This window comes from Miniopterus schreibersii (genome assembly GCF_964146895.1).
Source record: "Miniopterus schreibersii genome assembly, chromosome: 16".
NCBI classification, from domain to species: Eukaryota; Metazoa; Chordata; class Mammalia; order Chiroptera; family Miniopteridae; genus Miniopterus; species Miniopterus schreibersii.
Window position 1 is genome coordinate 39284182 of NC_138116.1, and position 22081 is coordinate 39306262.

A 22081-nucleotide genomic window follows, 5' to 3' on the forward strand; every position below is an offset into this window, starting at 1 on the left:
ATATGCCTCCACTTAATCCTTCTCTCAGAGACCAGTACGGCTTTCTCTCTGCTTCTCCTAGATTTTAAAAATGTAGCCCTCCAAGAAGCCTTAGAAACTTTCTTTTCTGGGATCCTCATTTTGCAATGAGGAAATAGCACAGAAAGCGGCTCCCTCCGAGTCTTCTTTTTCAACCACCCTGTGCTCCAAGTGTCAGCAGTGGCCCTCTTCATTTCCTCCCTGGCTGCCACACTGGGCATCACTCAGTCTCAGGAGTCAGTCCATCTCTCCGGGAGTTGCTGGCCACACCTGTCCACCCTGTGGTCGTGGGCTCTCCTCCGTGTTCTTATACCCTTCCCCCCACCCTCTGTGCTCCACCCTGCAACGGTTCTGAGCACACCAGTGCCAGGGATGCTCAGCGGCATGGTCAGACCAGGCTCTCGTACATGATCGAGGGAGGCCCCTGCTTAGCTGCTCCAGGTTCAGGGCTGATCCTGGACAGAGCAGTGTGTCCTTCCCGGAAAAGCTGGCCCATCAGACGCACCTGCATAGCAGGAGCACGTCACACACACCCCTCCCCCCCCCCACTGCCTGATGCCAGGATAGCCTGTCCCGGCTCTCCAGCTCTGACAGCCTGATATCCACCTGCTTTGTTTTGCAGCTTGTGGACTACCGGGCGGAGTTCAGCAAGTGGTGGCTGACCAAGTTCAAGACAGTCAAGTTTCCTTCCCAGGGAACCGTCTTTGACTATTACATAGACCCAGAGACCAAGAAATTTGAGCCATGGTCCACACTCATCCCCCGGTTTGAATTCGACCCTGAGATGCCCTTGCAGGTGAGTGTGGCTGAGGGACCAAGAAAATGCAGTCATCCCGAGAGTCTGCAGCAAGTCTGGAAGCATTCCCGTGTCAGCATCCGATAGGTTCAACCTTGTTAGGAACTGGTCATCTCCAGCTACTTGCCTTTCAGAGGAAGTCATAGGTGCAAAAGAAGTCACAAGCCCCACCCCTCCCCAGAGGCCAGATCACTTGATTTCCAGACCCCACTGGCAACCTGGGCGGGGGGGGGGGGGCTCAAGGGGAGACTGTGGGAGTGGAAGGTTCTGAAATACCTTAGCGAGGCCACAGGGAGGCTGATGGAGCTGGCGGAGGAGGGCAGGGGTGCCCTCTGCCCAGAGGAGGAGTTTACAGTCTCTCTGTGGGTATTGGGGAAGGCCCTCCTGCCCTTGGTGGCAAGATCTGCCGTGACAGCAGAATCCCTCTTCTAAAGGCTCCAGAATGTTCTGCGGTGCCTGTTGCTCCCATGTGCCCCTGGCACGCTCCTCGTGTTCCATTCCAGGCTTGTCTGGTGCACACGAGCGAGACCGTCCGCCTGTGCTACTTCATGGAGCGGCTCCTGGAGCGGCGGCGACCACTCATGCTGGTGGGGATGGCGGGCACAGGAAAGTCGGTGCTGGTGGGCGCCAAGCTGGCCAGCCTGGACCCAGAGCAATACCTGGTGAAAAACGTGCCCTTCAACTACTACACCACGTCGGCCATGCTGCAAGGTATGGGGCCCAGAAGGGGGGCTGGGGCGTGGAAGGGGGGCTGCTTGAGTGGCCTGTCCCCTGACTCAGAGCTGGAGCAGGTGGCAGGTACCGGCTTGGCTGGATCTGGACGGTGCACTTCCTCTCACCACACCCTTCTCGCCTCTCCCCTTCTCTCTTCCACAACCCGTCTGTCCCACTCTCCTGCTCCCTTCGCCCGGCCCCCTTTCCTGTCCTTTCTCCCTACACTCCTCCCTGACCTGCCGACTTCCTCCGGGGGGGGAGTTCAACACAGAGCAGTCAGCACCCTGATAACAACAGCTGAAAACCCTTTGAGAGACTTGCATGGGCTTGTGGACGCTCCGTCACCTGCTGTGTCTCGGGATCACGTCATTCACCCCTCACATTTATAGATGGGGAAACTGAGGCTCGGGTAAAAGTACACGATCACCCAAGGTGACCACCAGGCAGCCAGGCGGGTGTGGCATGTCCAGCCTCTGACCACACTGAGCCTGCTTTTCCTGGAAGTTAAACACCTGCTTCCCAGTGGACGTGGGCCCTCCTGGGTGTGGCCTCCGGTCCAGGGGCTCATACAGGTGTTCCCCCTCACCAGAGTCACTTCTCCTGGACCCTCACTCACGGTAGAGTCTCCTTTTTTATAGAAGCACTCAACACATTAACCCTTGAAACAGTTTCCTTTCGAAGAAACGCCCGCGCCCCCCTCCCTGTGAGAGTAGGGAGTGGTGGGGTGAGGGAGAAGCCCAGCTCCTATGCCTCACCCCGTGGTAGCCGCGCCCCACTCTTTGCAACCCAGCCCCACCCAGAATGCAAATTCCACTAAAAGTGAGGAACGCAGTGTGTGCCATTTGTAGATTGTTAAATGATAGGCCATAGCGACCCTGGTGTCATCAGGCCTTAGGCGGGCAGACTTGCCAAGCAGGCTGCGCTCTGACCACCAGCTTCTGGGCCTGGACCGTTTTCACTTACCTGGTCGCTCTGTGGCCTCTGTCCAGTGTGAGCCCCAGAGACAACCTCTGCAGTGTGGCCAGTGCTCTGCTCTCCCCAGTTCCCACGGGAGAGACCAGTTCACATCCTGCCTGCTTTCGGCACATGTTGCCGGCTCTTCCAGGGTGAGGGCCCGGCCAGTGTCGCAGGCTAGCAGGGAGCAGCACCGCCTCTGCTCTCTGCCTGTCACAGCAGCGAAGTGCCCCAGCTTGCTGATGGAAGTCAGAGCTGTCCCCCTCGCCCCCTCGGTGACAGGGACGTCCCCGAGGCTTCATCCTGTTGGGCTGGTAAATGTTTACACCCTCAGTCCTAACCCAGAAGCTGACATTATTTTGTCCACAGCCTGAGAGTCTTTATGATTTTCCAGAAATCCAGGGAACTCCTTTTCCATGAACAGTTTCAGGTCCCCCTTTGTTAAGCAGCCTTTACACCAGCAAACCTGTGAAACTTGAACATCTGGTTTCCACGGCATGTCTCACTTGAGACGGCATTTGGTGAGGTCTGGCCAGAGGTGCAGCAGGATTGTTCGCTCGCGGGATGCCCGGCCAGCGAGTCTGGTCCACATCCTAACACGCTGGTCTTCCTCACATAGTTTCTCCCTCTCGTTTTTTGGAAAGATCTACCTCTACCCATATGTGCAAGCCTTACGTCCAATGACTAATCAGGTCACCAGCTCTGTCCATTTACACTGGTTCTTGCTATTACTTACAACTACACTGATGATGACGATGGTGATAACTAGCCTTTATCAAACAGTCACCAGGTATGTGTTAGGCACTAACTTAAGATTAGACTTTTACACATTTTTAAGTCATTGAATCTTGTACAGCCCTGTGAGATAAGTATTTGTATCCCCATGTTACAGATGAGAAAACCAAAGCACAGAGAAGTGAAGTAAGATACCCTAAGCCACACAGTAAGTGGTGGAGCCAGGGTTTAAACCCAGGCTGACTTCTGTGCCTTGACCATTAGGCAGACTGACTCCGTAGGAAGGAAATCCTTTGGAAACTGCAATAAATATTTGATATTATTACTATTATCATTAGTAGCACTACTTGAGTATTCTAGAGGAGTTGTTTTCCAGAATCCTATTATGACTGTATAACGTAAAATATACTTTATACAGAGAGAAAATATTCATAGTCAAGAAAGAGGAGTTGAGCTGCTTACACTGCCCAGACCCCTTGCTCCCACTCTGGGTTCCCTCACCGGAACACCTCCTGTCGGGATACAGAGAATTCTTTTTAAAAGTCGCAGGATACTGTCAGTCAGAGCCAGGGCGAACGCTGACTTCTCCCTGCAGCTAGACATACACCAGAACACAGCACTTCCTGCCTCTTGTTAATTCCCTGGTGGCCTCTGGTCCCCTCCCTCCTCGTACACTAGGGGACGGATGAAGCAGCCGCCTGTCACCTCGCTATGCAGAAGTGACTAGGAGCTGGAGAGCAACCCAAAGCCCGGAGGAGCCGGCATACCCGTAACCAAGTCCACGCAGCAAAGCTCAGATGCTTCACTCTGGGAAATGCCCACCTCCCTTCCTTGGGACAGATCTCCTTCCTCTTACGTTAGTCACGGTCCAAACAACTTTAATTATTTGCCTTCTTAGCCTATAACATTTTAGAAGCAACAAAATGGTCCCTAAAATGGAGAAAGTATGCTACCAACTGTTAGAAAGGCGGGAGCCACAGGCCCAGTCAATATCCAAGAGGAAATAGAAAACCTACAGAGGAGATACGAGAACTCAAAAGGTGGCTCCTCATTTAGACAAGAGGCAAACTGTCCCGCCCACCTCACCAGCCCATCACCTTTTACATCCCAGTGTTGTCCTGGCTGTTGTTGTTAAGCCCTGTGTAACTATGAAAAGATTGAATGTGAGGTGGTACAGTCTGTACAGACGTGCAGTGTGTGTTTATAATGTGTCTCTAATGGCAAAAGACAAGAAATAGCTACTTATCCGTATGATGGAATGCTAAACATTATTACAAAGAACGGGGAATTCTGTATGGATTGAGTTGCACCTACTTCCAAAGCTTTCTTGAGAAAAGAAAGATACAGAAGAGTATATACAGTATCCTCCAATTCTGTTTAAAAAGATATACAAAAATTTACACAGATATACACTCACACATCTAGGCTTGTATATATACTTAGACTGTCTCCAGAAAGATATACAAGAAACTGGGAACAATCGCCCCTGGCAGGGGGAACTGGATGCTGAGCGTAGGATTAAGAATTACTTAAACATTTTTTAAAATTATGAAATATTTCAATCATGCAGAAATGTACAGAAAATAATATAACAGATGCCCATGTACCCACCACCTGGATGTCACAGATGTTAGCATTTTGTCATTTTTCTAAGTATCTTAACACTGTAGGTACAGCCAACACACCCCTCGTCCCTTGCTCCTATTAACTACTAAAGTTAATGTGTATCATTCCAAATTTACACTTTTGAGACATATGTGTACCCATTGTGTATACGTATGTGTACACAATGTTGTATACATTTAAATTTTAAATCATACTGTAATTTCCTTTGGCAACTTACTTTTTAAATCGTCTGTTACATGGAGATCTGTTTCATTGATTTTCACTGCTGCATAGAATCCCATTGTACGAATAAATCACAGCTCACTCCTTTTCCTACTGAAGGACAGCATCATTTTTTAAATATTTTCCCTTTTAAAAAGCATTTTTTAGTTTTAACTGACATGCCATACATGGTACATGTTAAAGTGTACAGTTCCACAAGTTTTAAAAAATGTACCGGCTCATGAAACCATCACTACAGTGGAAATAGTGAACAAACCCCTCGGCTCCGGAAGCTCCGCATGCCCCCTGGCAATGCCGCTCTCACCCAGCTCCCGCCCCCCCCACCCCGGTGCCCAGGAACCGCTGATCTGTTTCAGTCACAATATGTTAGTTTGCATTTTCTAGGATTGTACATAATGGAATCATACAACGTGTACTTGTTTTTGTCTGGCTTCTATTACTCAGCATGATTTTGAGATTTATCCACGTGGAGTTTTTCAATAGTCCATTCTTTTCATTCCTAAGTAGCCAGATAAAATATGTAAAACACTCAGAATGATTCCCGGCATACAATAGTGCTCAGTAAATGGAAGCTGTTATTATAATAATATTAAAATCCTTTTCAAATTTAAGAACCTATAAATATTATACAATGCTTTCTAAGCCCCAGCTGCCAAAACAAAAGGAACGCAAGCAAACCCCTTTTTGCTTGAAAAAGAAGTTTAACATAAACTATGCTAAAGTAAAAATAATGTTTTGGGAAGAAATGTCCCAAATTTCAAATGGGCAATAACTCCATCCAGCAGGTCAACTCATCGAGGTCTCCGGGGGAATATTCTGCCGCTCACTCATTTTTCTCAAAGTCAGGTTTTGTTTAACGGAGAAGGCAGCCGCTTGACAACCCCTGCATCTCTCCACTCTCATTGCATCCAGCTCTGGGGTCTCCACTGAGCACTTTCCTAAACACACATTGAGAGCTCCTTTAAACAGAAATGGGGGTTGTACTTCCAGGCGCTCTCATTGCTCACCAGTGTGGATAGCACAGCTTTATTTAACGTCTCTATGCCCAACTGTGTGCTTTAGCTCACTTAACCCTCCCCACCAATGACACACTGCATCCGTATGCTTTTGACTGCAAGCAACAGAAAATCTGACCATAGGGACATAAGCAGAATTTTTTTCTCATGCAACAAGAAGCCTTGAGGTAGGCAGTCGCTAATGCTGAATCAATGTTTTAGCACTAGTGGTGCTATAACACCTATTATTCTCTTAGCTGCTCTCTCAGGGTAGCAGAACGGCTGCTGCTCCAGCCATCACGTCTGCATTCTAAATGGAAAAAAAAAAAAGAGTTAGTGCCCATGTCAGGGACTTAGAGCTCTCTAGGAACATAGACTGATGTCTGCGTCTTACTGTTTAGAGCTGCGTCATGTGGCCACCCAACCGGAAAGTGACTGACAAGAGGGAAGTTGTTAATGGTTGCCATCACAGTGACGATAGTCTCTGCTTTTAAAAGCTGAGAAAATGAGGCTTGGAGGTGTTAAGTGACTTGTTCCAAAGTCACACTGAGTCTTATTTCAAGCTGTCGTATGTCCTCAAGCTGCAGTGGCTTCCACTTCGGTAAAACTCTAGGTCATACATCTTGTTTTCCATAGTAGATGGCCAACATTGGCAAGACGCTCTGGTTGGAGTGGGGGAAGGGAGTTTCACAGTGTGAGGAAATCGAAAACAACGCATTCTAGACAATAGAGAAACCAATCCATAAATTTGGGTACTCTCAAATTATGGAGCATAATGCAGCAACTAAAATCAAGCTTTGGGGATTTGACGAACTCTCAAGACCTAGGCCCCTCCCAGGTGGGCGCACACCAAGGAGAAGGCTATGTTCAGGGGGAGCGTGAATTTCATGAAGCCCAATGGCAAGAAGCCAGGCAAGTTCAAGTCCGGTATCTCCTAGGAGAGAGGCTCTCCTTGAGCTGGAGATGAAGTCGGACCTCAAGGCCCAGCTGTGGAAGCTGAATGTACCAGCAGCCAAGCCTACCATAGGAACTTCAGAATATTTTTTGTTGCAAGAAAAAATGTTCCCAACAACAGACACACTGGGGCCGCAGCTCCCCCAGGAGCCCAGCTGGCTCTGCCCCTCTGCCTACTCCCCATAGAGACGCGGCTGGGGGCGGCCACATTCCACGTTCCACGTCTCAGGCTGTGAAAGAGAGTGGGACAGGCTCCCCTCGGCTCCAACTGGCTGGAGAGGGGAGAGCCCAGAGACCCTGAGCATCTTCCCGTGCCGACCTGGCCCAGCAGCCGTTGCCTGTTGATGGCAGGGTGCTGGCCCCGCTGGAAGCAGGGCTGCCGGTGGCCAGAGGAGGGCCAGCTCAGCGTGGTGGGGATGGACAGGCCACGCTGGGGCACTGGTTCCCATGACAGCTGGGCAACATGAGAGCCCTGGGGCCTGGCTCCTGCTGCAGGGAAAAGGCCCTGTAGTTCACTTTGGAACAGGGTCGCACTGTCCAGGACAGTGGTACTGCTGAGGACCAGAGTGCCTTCCAAGATGGCAGTGCCCCTCTGGGGCCCGGAGGGCATCTGGATGCGGCTCAAGGCTGCCCCTGTCTGGACCAGGCTGAGCTGTGATCCACCTGCTTACTGGACGGTGCTGCCTCCTACTGAGTCCAGACCCCATAAATCAGGACCTCTTGCCACGAGGGGCCGGGGTCTGTGCCTGTGGCAGGCCCCTGACACCATCTCCTTGTCCTCTGTCCCTCTCAGTCACCTGTGGGAGGAAGGCTGGGACTCTGGGAGCAAGTTTTGTGAGGCTTCGTCTCTTTCCTACATCATATTGTTCTTAGTAATTTTTTGAAAGCAGAGAAGCCAACAAGGGCAGCAATGGGACTTAGATAAAAGTCAGTGGCCGTGATGAAGCTGGACCAGCAAGTAAAAGAAACTCAAATTCAGCAAAAAGTGGTCATGGAGGAAACTAGGCTGCTAGTCAATGAACGTTACCCATCCAGGCTAAATTCATCTGGCAAACCTGACCCACAAAACTAAGGCATGTAGAGGGAAATTGAAATTTAGTGGAACAACTATGCACAAGAAAGCGGTGAGATCCTACAAACGAGACAAGAATTCGCCTCCAAACATGCAAAACAAACTTTGGGGCTTGAAACAGCTCTTGTAGGAGGAAACGCGGGAATCCGACTTGAAGCAGCAGTTGGAGGCAGTGAGGAGAGCTTCCCTGGTGAAGGAGAGACAGGACTGAGAACTGCAGACATCACAGGAGGAGCTCAAGAAAGCTGAGCTGAGACAGCTGCAAGGCCCACGCCCGGTACCTCCAGGAAACCATCACCGGAGAAGCAACTGAGCGAGCCAGCCCAGCCTGTTGGGAAAGAGACAGGAAGGAGCTGAAGAGAAGGCCCAGGCCTTGGAGGGGGCAGCCCAGAGCAGGCTTCCCAGCTGTGCCGGACGTCCGTACAGAGAGCCAGCGGTCACACCAGGAGTAGGTGCAGCCGGACCTGCCGTGCAGGGAAGTGCAGGCCACCCAAAGCCACTTATAAAACGAGAGGCAGCAGCCGCGGCAGGAACAGGGGTCTACGCAGCGCTGAACCCCAGGGAGGCGGCCACTGCCACAGGGCGCTCCACGGACCATAAGAAGCCCTCCCTTCCCTAGACACCAAACCAAGGGTTAATCCACAGGGATTCCTAAGCTGTCACTGAGTCACTGAGGACTGGAGCAGGTGTTCCCAGGTGCCGCAGAGACCTGGTTAGGAAGGCGCTGGGACCTCATTGCTGCTCTAACACCCGGCAGGACGTGCTAGTGTGAAGTCGGGCGCTTTTTCCCAGCCGCACTGCTAGGTGTGCGTGTGACCAGCTTCCTTTAATTAGGTGTTTCTTTCATTAGCTCTTGTTAATCAGCAGGATGGCCCTCAAACCTCCAGATAACCTAACAGCACTTGCCAAACACTCCTCCATGATGCCAGGCCCAGGAGCCCACCTTGAGGAGAGGAAGCCGTTCGCGTGCTTTGCTTCCTCCAGCTGAGTCAGATTTCTCTATGGATGAAGCACCTTCACGGACAGCATCTCGGATTGATTTATACAGGGCTTTCTGCTCCATAAACATCGGCTTCTCCTCACTCCTTTTGGCCAACTCAGCACAAAGGCAAAGTGGTTTTAAGGGTTTTTTTAAGTTCCTGCTACCAGGTAGCTCCCTCTCTGGCTTGCTCATGAGTGAGGAGGTCCCTTAATAACAGCAAGGTCAGTAAACCCGAGGCAGAGGGACCTTGCGCCTGAGGCGGCCCTCACAGTTTTAGCTTTCAGTAAAGCGAGGATGGAAGAGACAATAGAGGGGATGTTACGTCAAAGCTTTTAAAAATGTTGTGAAGAAACGCCTCTGGAATTAGTGAGGTGGCTGAATGCCTCTGCTTGTCTCAGAAAATGTATCCAAAAAAAAGTTTTTAGCCCGGCTGGGCGTGGCTCAGCGGTTGAGCATCGACCTAGGATCCAGGTGATCAGGGTTCGATTCCCGGCCAGGGCACATGCCTGGGTTGCGGGCTCGATCAGTGACTCTCTCATCATTGATGTTTCTATCTCTCTCCCCCTCCTTTCCTCTCTATGAAATCAATAAAGATATGTTTTTTAAAAAAAAAAAAAAAAATTTTTAAATGTCTGGACAACTTTTTAAAGAGTCTTGTGCCATCTATTTCCCTAGCAACACCCTAAATTCTAAGATGACAAGATCACTTAATGTTAAATATAGTAAGTACTTTATATTTTTAGGTCCCCTATTACCTTTTATTACTGTATGTGCACTTAACAGTACATGAAATGCCTTTTGTAATTAATTTGTGCCATATATTTATGCCTTTTTAATGGGACTGGGAATAGTATTTTAAATTGGACTTTAGCATAGGCTATTTTTTTGCATTTATGACATACTGATGGTTAGGCCAATGATTTATTTGAATGCTGAGTCCTAGTGCAGAAATATAACCCCATATTTTAACATTGCTTCACAATCATTTTCAGGGGAAAAAAAACCTTCAAAATAATTTTCTTGAATTTTGTTTTATTGATATATAAAATGAATTCCTTTAAATTGGACTAAAAAAGCTCTACCTCAATGTGCCTTTAACCCCTAGCTTCAACAATTTTTCTGCTAAATATGTAGTTTCTTTATAAAACAAACTTCTTTGTTATTAAAAAATAAAAGCCTACTTGGATTAATAAAAATATCAAGTTTTAGGAGGATGTGTAGTATCATATAAAGATGTCTACAGCATGTGAAATAAAAAATACAAGAAGAATCTGCAGTATAATTCTGATTTTGTGAGGAAAAATATAACAGAGCAAATAGACTAGGATGAAATTCACCAAAATATTGAAAGTAATGCTTATTGCTAGGTGAAGAATTATGGGCAATTTTCATGTTCATTATAGTTTTCTATGATTTTTAATCATTGTATAATGAATATATATTGTTTTTATAATCACGAAAAGCATGTTATTTTTTTGAAAGGGTAAACACAAAGTCCTTGCAATATAACTACAACATCCTAATGTGAAAAAATTAGATAATGTGGAAGGAAATAGTTCCAACAAGGTACACAAATCATGTCGATGCAAAGTAAGACATGATTAATTACTAATGCTCTCTGTCAAAATATGGTCAGGCGCTGAGTTAACTAAATGGGATTTCTTGAAGGCAGAGCCATGTTGCAGTAATGTTTTTGTTTTGTTTTTGTTTATGCTCACTTGAGGATATTTTTTCCACTGCTTTTCAGAGAGAGTGGAAGGGAGAGAGAGAGACATTGATGTGAAAGAGACACATCGATTGGTTGCCTCCCACATGTGCCCCAACCCAGACCTGGGATCAAGCCTGCAACCGAGGTACGGGCCCTTGGCCGGAATCGAGCCTGGGACCCTTCAGTCCGAGGGCCAATGCTCTACCCACTGAGCCAAACCAGCTAGGGCTGCAGTAATGTTTAAGGAGTAGTTTCTACCAGTCGTTACATGAAGTAACCCAGATTAGAATCCTGGCTTTGCCCTCAGTAGCTATATGACCTTGAATAAAGTCCCTTAATTTCTCTAAGCCTCAGTTTTCTCATTTGTTAAAAGATTATTTTTAACGCTGATGATAATACATTATAGGACTGCTCTTAGGGGTCAGTGATATAATGCACGTCAAGTACTCAGTACAGAGCAGGTTCCTGGTAATCTCCATGGACGAGTGAATGCCCTGCCCTGCAATTCAGAGGCTGGGGGAGTCCATGGCACATTCCTAGAGAGGGTTGGGATATGAGCGCTTACAAGGACTTTCTCCCTGGTGATGTGAAAGAAGCGGTAAAATCAGTATCCACAGACCTGAATTCTAATTCCAGCGAAGCATTTAACCTGCCTTAGCCTCTATTACCTTAGTTACAAAATGGGGATAGTGGCTTTGGGTCTTTCTTTTCCTAGTCATGGCATTTGTTAAAATAATAAAATTCATTCATTTATTCCTTAATTTAAATGTTTTTCAAACATCCTACTTTATGCTAGATAATATTCTGTATGCTGGGGTTATGACAATGAGGAAAACAGAAAAAGATTCCTGGCCTATTGAGTTTCGAGTGCAGAGAGGGTGAGACAATAAATAAGAAAATTGCTTAAATATAGAGGATACTAAGTGATAATAAGTGTTATGGAGAAAAATGACGCAGGGGCAGGGAATGGGGTGGTAATTTTAGATAGAGTGCCAGGGAAGGGCTTACTGAGAAAATGGCATTTGAATCAATAAATGCTCTAGGTAAGTAAGAAGCAAACTGCTAGAATTCGGGAGAAAAGGATTCCAGGCAGAGGAGCATCCAGAGCAAAGGCCCTGAGGCAGCGAGTGTGTTAGAGCAGGGTGTCCAGAGCAGAGGGAGTGACAAGGGGAGCAGTAGGACAGAACAATAGATGCGAGGTTTGTGGGTGTAACTGACGCTTTTGCCCCACGTGGGATGGGATGCCACCGGACAGTTTTTAACAGGGACTGGCCAGTCTGACTTATATCCTAGAAGGATACCCAGTCTGCTGTTTTGAGAACATAGTGAGGGGATCTGGGGTGAAAGTAGGAAGACTTTTTGGGAGGATTTCGTAGATACTAGATGAGAGCAGACGGACAAGGATGGTAGCAGAGGAGACAGTGAAATGAGATAAAAAACAGGAACACACTTTGAAAATGAAATTGCCCTTCAAATGTACCGTAGCGGTAAAACAGCTCCACATGAATAAACGTGGAGGGCAGCAGGCGCTGCTCCACGCGCCCACCAGCTGGACCACGTGCCCTGTGAGAAAATCCGTAAGACGGTCCAGGCGAGGTTGGCCTGGGCACGGGCTTGACTCCCGGGACCTGTTTACCACCATCAGGACCCAGGTCACACTTCTTTACATGTCTCACGTGTTCAGCATCTTCAACATCAACATGTTTGCTGACACTTAAACCCACTCTGCTCCTCCAGCTCCGGCTGGAAACAGAGTAACCTGCTCCCATTCTCTCCCAGATGGGCCCTGGAGCAGAGCTTGGCCAAGAAGGGATCAGAAGCGCGTGTGCCTTTCCCCAGGGAGTCCTCTCTTTCTCTGGGTGCTTAACTGTCCTTGTGAGATAATCCAGTGCATTCCGAGGCCACTTCTTGCTTAACTGGCATGCTTTCCTCCTCAACAATCCTTTAGAAGCACAAAGAGCTTAATCGCCCCAAATTACAGGGCCTGCTTAATTTCAGGGGCTGATCTGAATGTCGCTGCTTTGGGAGGTGGCAAAACAAGTTTTCCTAAGGGGAGATTTCCTACTTGAAGGACTGTTCTCAAAGACATGTCCTCGGCGGCCCATTAATTATATTTATTTTGACAGATCTCGTACATAGTTGTTATATCTTTAGGGGGGGAGGAGGTGTTGGTGATTAATTGGTTGATAGTATATGTTAATTGATGCTAATTAAATTTAAATTTAATTCGTATTTTAAACACTTAATTTAACTCAAGCCCAGAGAATTAGATATTCAGCCTTCTTGAAGGAACTTGTCTTTCTATCTGTCACCTTCCTATGTCTGTTGACACTTTCTCCTTGTTTACAAACTTGTTTTTCAAGAGAAAATCAAATGGTCCATAGAGCTTCCAGCTGTAATAGGAAGTGCTGGTTCTTGCAATACATAAATATTAATTGCTTGGTTGAAAAAAAACACCTCTACCTCCACCCTGATAGTTAAGTTTGTTCTAAACAAGTCCTGTCAGGCTGGGGAATGATGCTGTTTGATTCCTCCCCTCTGGCTACATAATTGAACAAACAGCTCCTGAAGAGCCTCTACTGAGTCTCTAGAAGGAACTGAGTGCTCTGGTTGAGGGCCTGACAACTGAAGGTGCTGGTGGGGGGCGGGGCGGGGCGGGGCGGGGGGGTTGCTTCGTGATACTGGAGGTTTCTGGGAAATTCTCTGAGGCTGTTTCTATTCCCCCTCAGAGAAAAGCCCAGGAGGTGAACCCTTTGAGAATACTGTTGACAAAATATCTAATAGCCCCTCTCTTCTAGCCCAGGGGTGGAAGGGGCCTCCACCCAGCCCTGGGGTGGAAGCCACAGCCCTCATGCTCCCCTGCTGTTTCTAGATACCGAGGGACCTGGTTATTTGCAGATATCCTCCAGGTTAGAGTTCTAGGCCTTGGAACGATCAAGGTGTCTTCTGTTTCTGGTCTATAAGCAAAGAAATCTGGGACCACAAGTATGACAGAAGGAGCATGGGCTTTGTCTTTTGGGTACTGGCTCCACCTTAGAAAAGTTGTGTTGTCCTTCTGAGCCTCAGTCCCCTCATCTCTAAAATGGGATAATACTACTAATGTTACAGTGATAAGATGAGAGTAAAATGAGATAATTAATGTTTGTAAGACCTAATACACTGCACATAGTAAGAAGTTCAGTGCCTGGTGAATACTTCCCCATTACTGCAGGTCATTCCAAGGTCACCTCCTGGTCCTGTAGGACACCTGCATCTAGTAGAACTGCTGTAGTTTATACTGACACGCTCACTGCCCTGTGGCTCATCCTTGGCGTCTGTCTGTCCTGGCACTGGCATCTGAGGTGTAAATAGCCTTCCTCCCTACTAACTGTCTGTCTCCTCAGCTGTCCTGGAGAAGCCTCTAGAAAAGAAGGCTGGGAGAAATTTTGGCCCCCCCGGGAACAAGAAGCTTGTCTACTTTATCGATGACATGAACATGCCGGAGGTGGACGCCTACGGGACGGTGCAGCCCCACACACTTATCAGGCAGCACCTGGACTACGGCCACTGGTGAGAGCACAGGCCGAGGGGCTGGGGCTGGGGCCGGGGGCAAGGACCGAGGCGGGGCTGAGCCAGCGTCACTCCCTGGGAGCTGCCAACCAGCCCAGCTCCGGTGCCGAGAGAATCCCGGGCCAGCTGCACTCCTCAGGGGGTGCTGTTTCCCGGGGTGCGCTTTCAGACGGAGCATCACTACTCACGTGAAAAGAAGGCGCTGAGCTCTCGTCTAAGGAAAAAGCCTATTTTTTTTCATAGATATTCTTCTCAAAAGTTGCCTTCTCCAAACCCCCAAGGCAGAATTGGCTACTCCCTTCCCCCTCATCGAGGTCTTATAGCCCGGAGCAGGCACAGTGCTCACCTAACACACTGCCGGGTGCAGAGCATCCGCGGGCCTCAACAGCCTGTGTCGCTTCAGAGCGACTCACAGGGCCTCATATTGTCTCTTGCAACAGTATGGTTTTTAATGGCTAAAGGTCTGGACTTGCCAGGAAAAACACACACACAAAAATGCAAGTCAGTGATCTGAGACCGTTTTGGCTCACCTCCCTACCCTGTGCTGAATCAGAGGCTGAAAGGGGGGCGTGTGAAGAGGGAATTCGGAGAGAACTGTAACTGCGATGGTAGCCTGAGCTGCCTGTCATTCATTTCTCAGTCCTTGTTGGCTGCCTGCCGTATACAACCACCCACAGTCTCCACACCGGCACCCAAGCAGCTGAGCTACACTGGGGGAAATCAGCCAGGCTCATGAGTTTTACTTTGGATTCAAGGCTGCAAGTCTTAAACGAGAATTAGGAACCTCAGAAATTCTCCCATACTGGTTTCGTATATTTACATCTCCACTCTCAGAAATGTCCGTTTCACACCTTCCCCTCCCTCCTCGGGCTCCCCCCGCCTCGCCTGCCGATCACGGCCTTCCGTCTCTTGCTGACACATCTGGACAGCGTGCTTACCTCCCACGCCTCCTTTCCCCCTCCTGCCACGTCTTCCCTGAGGCTCAGCTGCCCACCGGCACCTTGATTCTACTTTCTTCCGAAATCCTGACTTCACCAACTAGCCCCGTCTCCTCCATAGCAATATGCAGACTTGCATAAATTTCTCCCATTGTGTTAAAAAAAAATCACTCTTTATTGCTCTGCCTCTCTCTCCCGCATAATCAAATCTCTCTAATCTGTCTTCATCTCCTACGCACTCCTCAGTCCACTGTAAGTAGTTTCTGTTTCCTCCACTTGCTAACCTGTCCTTGCTCAACGACTCCCTGTATCTTTATGATGAGATCAACAGGCCCTGTTGAGTCACCATCTTTTTCATTCTCTCTGCAGCACATGACATGGTTGACCACTTTCTCTTTTTGGAAATGCTGGCTCCTGGGGCGCCTGCACCCTGATTTTTCTTCTTCCTCTTAGTGCATCTTTGTGGTCTCTTCTTCCTACACTGTTTCCATAAATACTGGATCCCCCGGGTTTTGTCCTAGGCTCATGTCTCTTCTCAGTCTCTACAACCACCTGAACATAGGAATGATGGGGCACATGGCACCTCCCCTTGACACGGCACTCACCTGCCTGGGCCCCCACACAACTCTCACCTACGGTTTCTGACTGTTCCAGGTATGACCGGAACAAGCTGTCTCTAAGGGAGATCATGAATGTGCAGTATGTTTCCTGTATGAACCCCACTTCGGGCAGCTTCACCATCAACCCACGGCTCCAGGTATGGGAGGAGCCGCACTCCTGGGACCCTAAGCACTGCCTTACCCGGGCTGATGTCACTTGACCATAAGTAAGAGTTGGCCCTTCCCCATCCCGCCTTTAAAAGTGGTAAATCATACGGGATGCTGACTTTTCAGGAAAAGAAACTCCTAGACCCAGAGTCATGAAGCTGTTTAGAGCTGGAAGGGGTCATAGAGTTCATCTGATTTAACTCATTTTTCATAATGAGAACACATCAGGGAGGTGAAATGACTCTCCCAAGGTCATGTGGATACCAGCTATCGAACTCACGTTCCCTGGGTCCAAGTTGAGTTCGCTTCCTACTACCCCATCCTGACTTCTTTGACCCACGCTCCAAAGCCCATCACTCCTCCAGTCATTTTAGGTTCATCCTAAATTTGGGTGTAGTGTGAAAAACATGACAAAAACATAAAATTCAAAGCCCTTATCAGAGTTCTTTTCTTTTTTATCTAAATTCAGAAAAGTTGGTTTTGTTCTGGGAGAGCAGGTGTCTAACACAGCCTCCTCATGCCTGTTCCCTCCACAGCGTCACTTCAGTGTCCTTGCCCTCTCCTTCCCGGGAGCGGACGCCCTGTCCTCCATCTACAGCTCTATCCTGACTCAGCACCTGAAGCTTGGAAACTTCCCAGTCTCACTGCAGAGATCCACCCCCCAGCTGATCAATCTGGCCCTTACCTTCCACCAGAAAATCGCCACCACATTCCTACCCACGGCAATCAAGTTCCACTATATCTTCAATCTCAGAGACTTCGCCAACATTTTCCAGGTGAGTCCATCTGCTCCAAGACGCCCCAGAGTCTCAGTGATGATCCTGTTCCTCACTTTTTTAGTAAAATAACAGTGAATGCCAAACTCTTGGCAAAGGCATGGTTCCTCTGGCATCAAGAACATAAACAGGTAAATAGAGTGCCATGGGCCCCATGAGGAAGGACTTCAAGAAACAGAGTTCTGACTGCCAACTAAATTCTTTCCCAGCAAGCCGAATGCATTTCTGAGCTGGTTCCTTTGGGCTGAAGGAGGCTCAGCATCTTGGGGATAATGTTATATAATGATTTCAGCATGCCTAGGAAGCAGAATGGCACAGAAGAAAGAAAGAGAAAACTATTTGCAGGCCCTGGTGGTAGATCCATTGTTCTTGGATGAAAAAGAATGTCCCCCAGCCATGAGGGTAGCTCTGCTTCCTGAAGAAGCCACATCGTAATATTCCTGAGACACCATCTGCCAGCCCCAGGATGCCTCAGTTATAATTGCTTCAGGTTCTTTTCCAGGCCAAGCCATTTCAGATTCTTCAGCTGCTCATCTGAACCGCAAGGGCCTGTCTCTGCCCATGGTTTCCAGTTGCTTGGCCCTTCACTATTAGAGGGCGATGCAGCAAGCCCGCCCTCCCATCCCCTTGGTCGGGTACAGCTCCCTCACATGGCAATGTCCATGACTCTCCCGTCCTGGACAAGAAGCTGCACAAACTGCTTTGCAGAGAAACCCACCCCAAGATAGCACTGGGCCGTTAGTGAGGGAAGTGTGCATTTCACACCGAGCAGAGGCCACACCTGTAGGGGAATGTCAAGCAGGTCAGGGAATGAGGCATCACTCTCTATGGCGAGCACATGTATTTGTGATTAATTACCCAGCACCCTACCTGTGCAGGTCAGACTCCGGGGAACCCAAGACCAGCAAAGGGTCAGGCCCTGAGGACACAGGGCCTGCATGTTCCACCCAGGACTCTTGGTTGTAAAGAGCAGACACCTACTAAACATTTGCTCAAATATCCAAGAGCTATGGCCCAGAGAGGCTTAACCTGAAAGTGGAGTCGCTGACCCCCCACGTCAAGGTCAAGTCTCCGAGAACAGATGTAGGTTGGCTCAGGACAGGGCTCCCGGTGGACCGTGGATCCCCCAAGCATGACCGCATTAAAATGAGGACCAGACACATGCTGGGATTATACAGGTTTACCTAAGAGCACACAGCCAGCCAGTGAGGAAACTGGAACTGGAATCCAGGCCTTCGGGGTCCTGACCTGGACCCCTTCCCATCACATCGTGCCTCCAGTGAGAACAAGCATAAGAGAGTTAAGGCAGCAAGAAAGATTCAGCTCCAAGCCTGAGACTTCAGGTCCATGCCCTCAGGCCTGACAATGGCAAGATTTGTGTGTACTCACTCTTCTTTCCCATTTATCGAGTATTAATTTAAAAAGCCATTTTTTATCACACAATCCCTCTCTTACATCCCACTGTAGCATGATAAGGTGAGGTGTTACCATCTGTATTTTCCAAGTTAAAAAAAAAAAAGGTGTTAGAGTCCTCTGATAAAGTTTGCATGGCTCCTGATGGCATGCAGTCTCTTTTTGAAGAAGCCCCAGCCCTAGCTCCGGCCTGGAAGGCGCCTTATCACCTGCACCACCTGAAACATATACTCACGCCAACCATTTGGGATACACGTTTTTATCCCAACTTCACAGAGACTCAGAGAAGTTGCCAGCTAGTCGAAGACGGCATGAATGGTCGTGGAGGTAGCAAAGTATAAAACGACATTAGTGAAATGACAGGCAGCCTGGTCCAGCAGGAACAAGAGCAATATGCAGGCGTGGTGACTCGAGACCAGAGGGGGCCCTCGTAAGAAGTCTGACGTCCGTCAGTGATAGAGCTGCATTGATTGAGCACAGTTCTAAGCCCTAATGATTTAATCCTCACAATAACCATGTAAGGTAAAATACTGATCATTTCCAATATAGAAATGAGAAAACTATGCCACAGACAAATCAGGTGCATTGAGCATGACCGCAGAGCTGGTAAGCAGCAGCGTTGACATCCAAAACTAGGACATTCAGCTCTGCTGCGCAGGGAACCGGGCGACAAAGGCTTCCCGGGGATGGAGCTTCTGGTCTAGCCTTGTTTTAGGGGCTCCTGGTGCAGTGTTGGGGAAGAAGCAGGGAGGGGAGATACTGGAGTGGGGGTGAGTCTCTGTCCCCCTGGTCTGTTTCTCTGCCTGATTCAGGCAGCCCAAGCAGCGACCCCTGGGCTCTGTGTCCCAGCCAGGCCTCCCTGCAGCCCGCCAGCTGTCAGCACCTGCGGTGTGTGGGCAAACACAGCCCTTGCCTCCCCTCAACCACACAGCCCCTGCCCTCCTCCAGAGGGGAGCTTCTCGCTCAGAGCTTGAACACAGCCTCACCGTGTCCCTCTCTGCCTGCCTGCTTCTCTAAAGGCCTGAGGGAGGAGCTTATGAGGATGATTGAAGGCTGCACTGCCTAGAGAATGCGCCGTTTTCCTCCATGCAGCTTGATCTAAGGCTCAATAATTCAGACGGGCTCTGTGCTTCCCTCCCTCTGTCCCAGCCAGGACAGAATTCTGCTCCTAGCAGTAGAAACGATCAGCCATTCCCAGCTCAGTGCCGCACATGACTGTCTAAGACCGGGCCAAGTGTGCACTTGCCGTGCCCACACGGCTCAGGCCTGAACTGTCGGTAAGCCCACGTGTCCGGCTGTGACAGGGCTCGGAGCCTTCACTAGCTCCCCTCGCTGTAACACACGGCCCTGGAAGTCAGGACTCCTGGCCGGTGCTTCTTCCTGCCTCCACCTGGCTGACCCCTCGGAGAGCTGAGCAGACAGAGGCCGAGATACAGACGTGGGGCCGAAGGGGCCTAATGGAATTTCTTTTCTTTTTTTTAAATAAACTTTTATTAAAGTATAACAAACAAGTAGAAAAGCACATAAGTCATAAGTAGACATCTTGGTTAACTGTCACAAAGTCATCACACCTATGCGACCACCACTCAGAACCACAGCTCAGGGTAGAGAGCACGCCCAGCGTCCCTGGAGCTCCCGTGGTCTTCCTTCCGTTCACCACTCCTCCTCCCAGAGGGAGACGCTGTCTGAACTAACGTCATGAGTTCTCTTGGCCTCGTTTTGGATTTCTCAAAGTAGAATCATATGATGGATATCCTTTTGCGTCTTTGTTTGATATTACGTTTGTACCTATACATATAATCATGTTGTTGATAAAAATAATAATAATGGCCATGTCTTTCTTTCCAGCCTTTAAAGCTTCTAATTTATTTTTCTTGTCCTACTGTCTGGCCACAACGGCCAGTACAGCTGTGAAGAGCGGTGGAGAGAGTGGCCTTGTTGCATTCCTAATTCTAGGGGAAAAGCTTTTAATAGTTGACCATTAAGTATGATGCTTGCTATATAGTTTTTTGTGGATGCTCTTTGCCAGATTAAGAAAATCCCTTCCTTTTTATAGTTTGTTAAGGGTTTTAATCATGAATCTATGTTGAAATTTAACAAATGATTTCTTTGCTTCTGTTGGAATAATTGTATAATTATTTTCTTCTTTGTCCCGGAAATGTGATAAATGACATTGATTTTTTTTTTTTAAATATATCTTTATTGATTTCAGAGAGAGGAAAGGAGAGAGAGAGAGAGAGAAACATCAAAGATGAGAGTCATTGATCGGCTGCCTCCTGCACACCCCTGACCGGGGACAGAGCCCGCAACCCAGGCATGAGCCCCGACCAGGAATAGAACCCCAATCGCCTGTATCCTAGGTCGACGCTCAGCCACTGAGCCACGCCCGGGAGGGTGACATTGATTATTTTTTAATGTAAAATTAACCTTGCACTTCTGTAATCAATCCATTTAGTGGGTACACGTTAAACTTTTTATATTGCACAGGATTCCATTTGCTCTTCCTTTCTATGTAATTTTTGCATCTGTGTTAATGATTGTCCTATAACTTTCCTTTCTCCTATTATTCTAAGGTTATGAAGTCACCATAAGTTACATTAGGGAGTGTTCGCTCTTTCCTCCTCTTGGAAGGATTTTATAGAAATTGTACTGTGTCTTCCTTAAATGTTGGAAGAATTTACTGATGAAATCATCTTGAGTTTTTTGGTGGAAGATTTTAAATTATAAATTCAATTTCTTTAATCCATATTAGACAATTCAGATTTTCTGTTTCTTGATGTTTCAGGTCTGGTAAGATGTCGATGTCAACAATTTCCAATTGATTGCCATGAAATTATTTATATGTCCTGTTATTATCTTTTAAATGTCAGCTCTTGTTGTTGCTGACATTGTAGCCTCTTTCTTACCCTGAATATCGATTATGTGTGCCTTTCTGTTTTCTCTTTTTATCTCCTATCAGCCTTACTAGGAAGTTATCAATTCCGCTCGTCTTTTCAAAGAAACTGAAAAGTTACCAATATTGTTTTTTACTTGATTGATGGTCTCCATTTGATATCTGTTTTTATATTATTTTTGGATCCTACAATCTCTTTCTTCCTACTTACTTTGGGTTTGGGGTTAGTTTGTTCTTTTTCCAACTTCTTGGCATGGCTACTGAGATCATTAATTGTCAGCCTTCCTAGTGGACGGACCCTTTTCTTATTAGTAAATGCACTTCATATCTAAAAATGGCTATTGCTTTGAAGTCAACCGTTTTTAGATATAAAGCATGCTATTAGCAGGGCTACTCCATTTCTTTTCATATCTTTGAGCTGCATTGTTTTTCGGCTTCTTATTCCAGCTTTTTTGTATTTTTATATTTAAGATATATTTCCTATAGTTAGCATACAGTTGGGTTTCTTAAATCTTGTGAGATAATCATTGTCTTTTAATGAAATGTTTAATTCATCTATATTTGGTGCTGTTTTATATCATTGATATTTAGGATTAAGTCAACTTTATACTATTTGTTTTCCATAGGTCCTACCTAGTCTGCATTTCTTTTTCTCTAATTTCATGTGTTCTACTGAATTGATTCTATAGCTTTTACTCCTTTTTTAAGCCTGCTGTGCATCCTTTTACTATTCACCTCATGGTTACCGAGGGCTTCCTTTTATCCTTTGCTCCTTTATAAATCAGTGCCTTTGTCAATTGCCAGACAATGCAGGGATCTTAGAACAATTTACCTCCCTTCAAATTTTATGCTAGATATTTATTTTAATTCAATGTTTATCGAACACCCATAGTACACTAATATTTTTGTCTTAGTAAGTCAATATTTATTTAGATTTATTCACCTGTCACTCTTTCCATGGATCTTTAG

At 47.5% G+C, this 22081-nt stretch overlaps 1 protein-coding gene across 1 annotated transcript in view; it reads left to right on the plus strand.

The window, feature by feature from the left end:
• The window catches only part of DNAH9 (dynein axonemal heavy chain 9), a gene marked incomplete at its 5' end in the record, with an annotated part of 294508 nt that overhangs the window by 146297 nt on the left and 126130 nt on the right, over nucleotides 1-22081 (plus strand). The window contains 5 exon segments of the mRNA XM_081115813.1: nucleotides 641-814; nucleotides 1318-1525; nucleotides 14160-14325; nucleotides 15918-16020; nucleotides 16567-16806. Of these exon segments, the coding sequence (XP_080971939.1) occupies nucleotides 641-814; nucleotides 1318-1525; nucleotides 14160-14325; nucleotides 15918-16020; nucleotides 16567-16806 (891 nt within the window).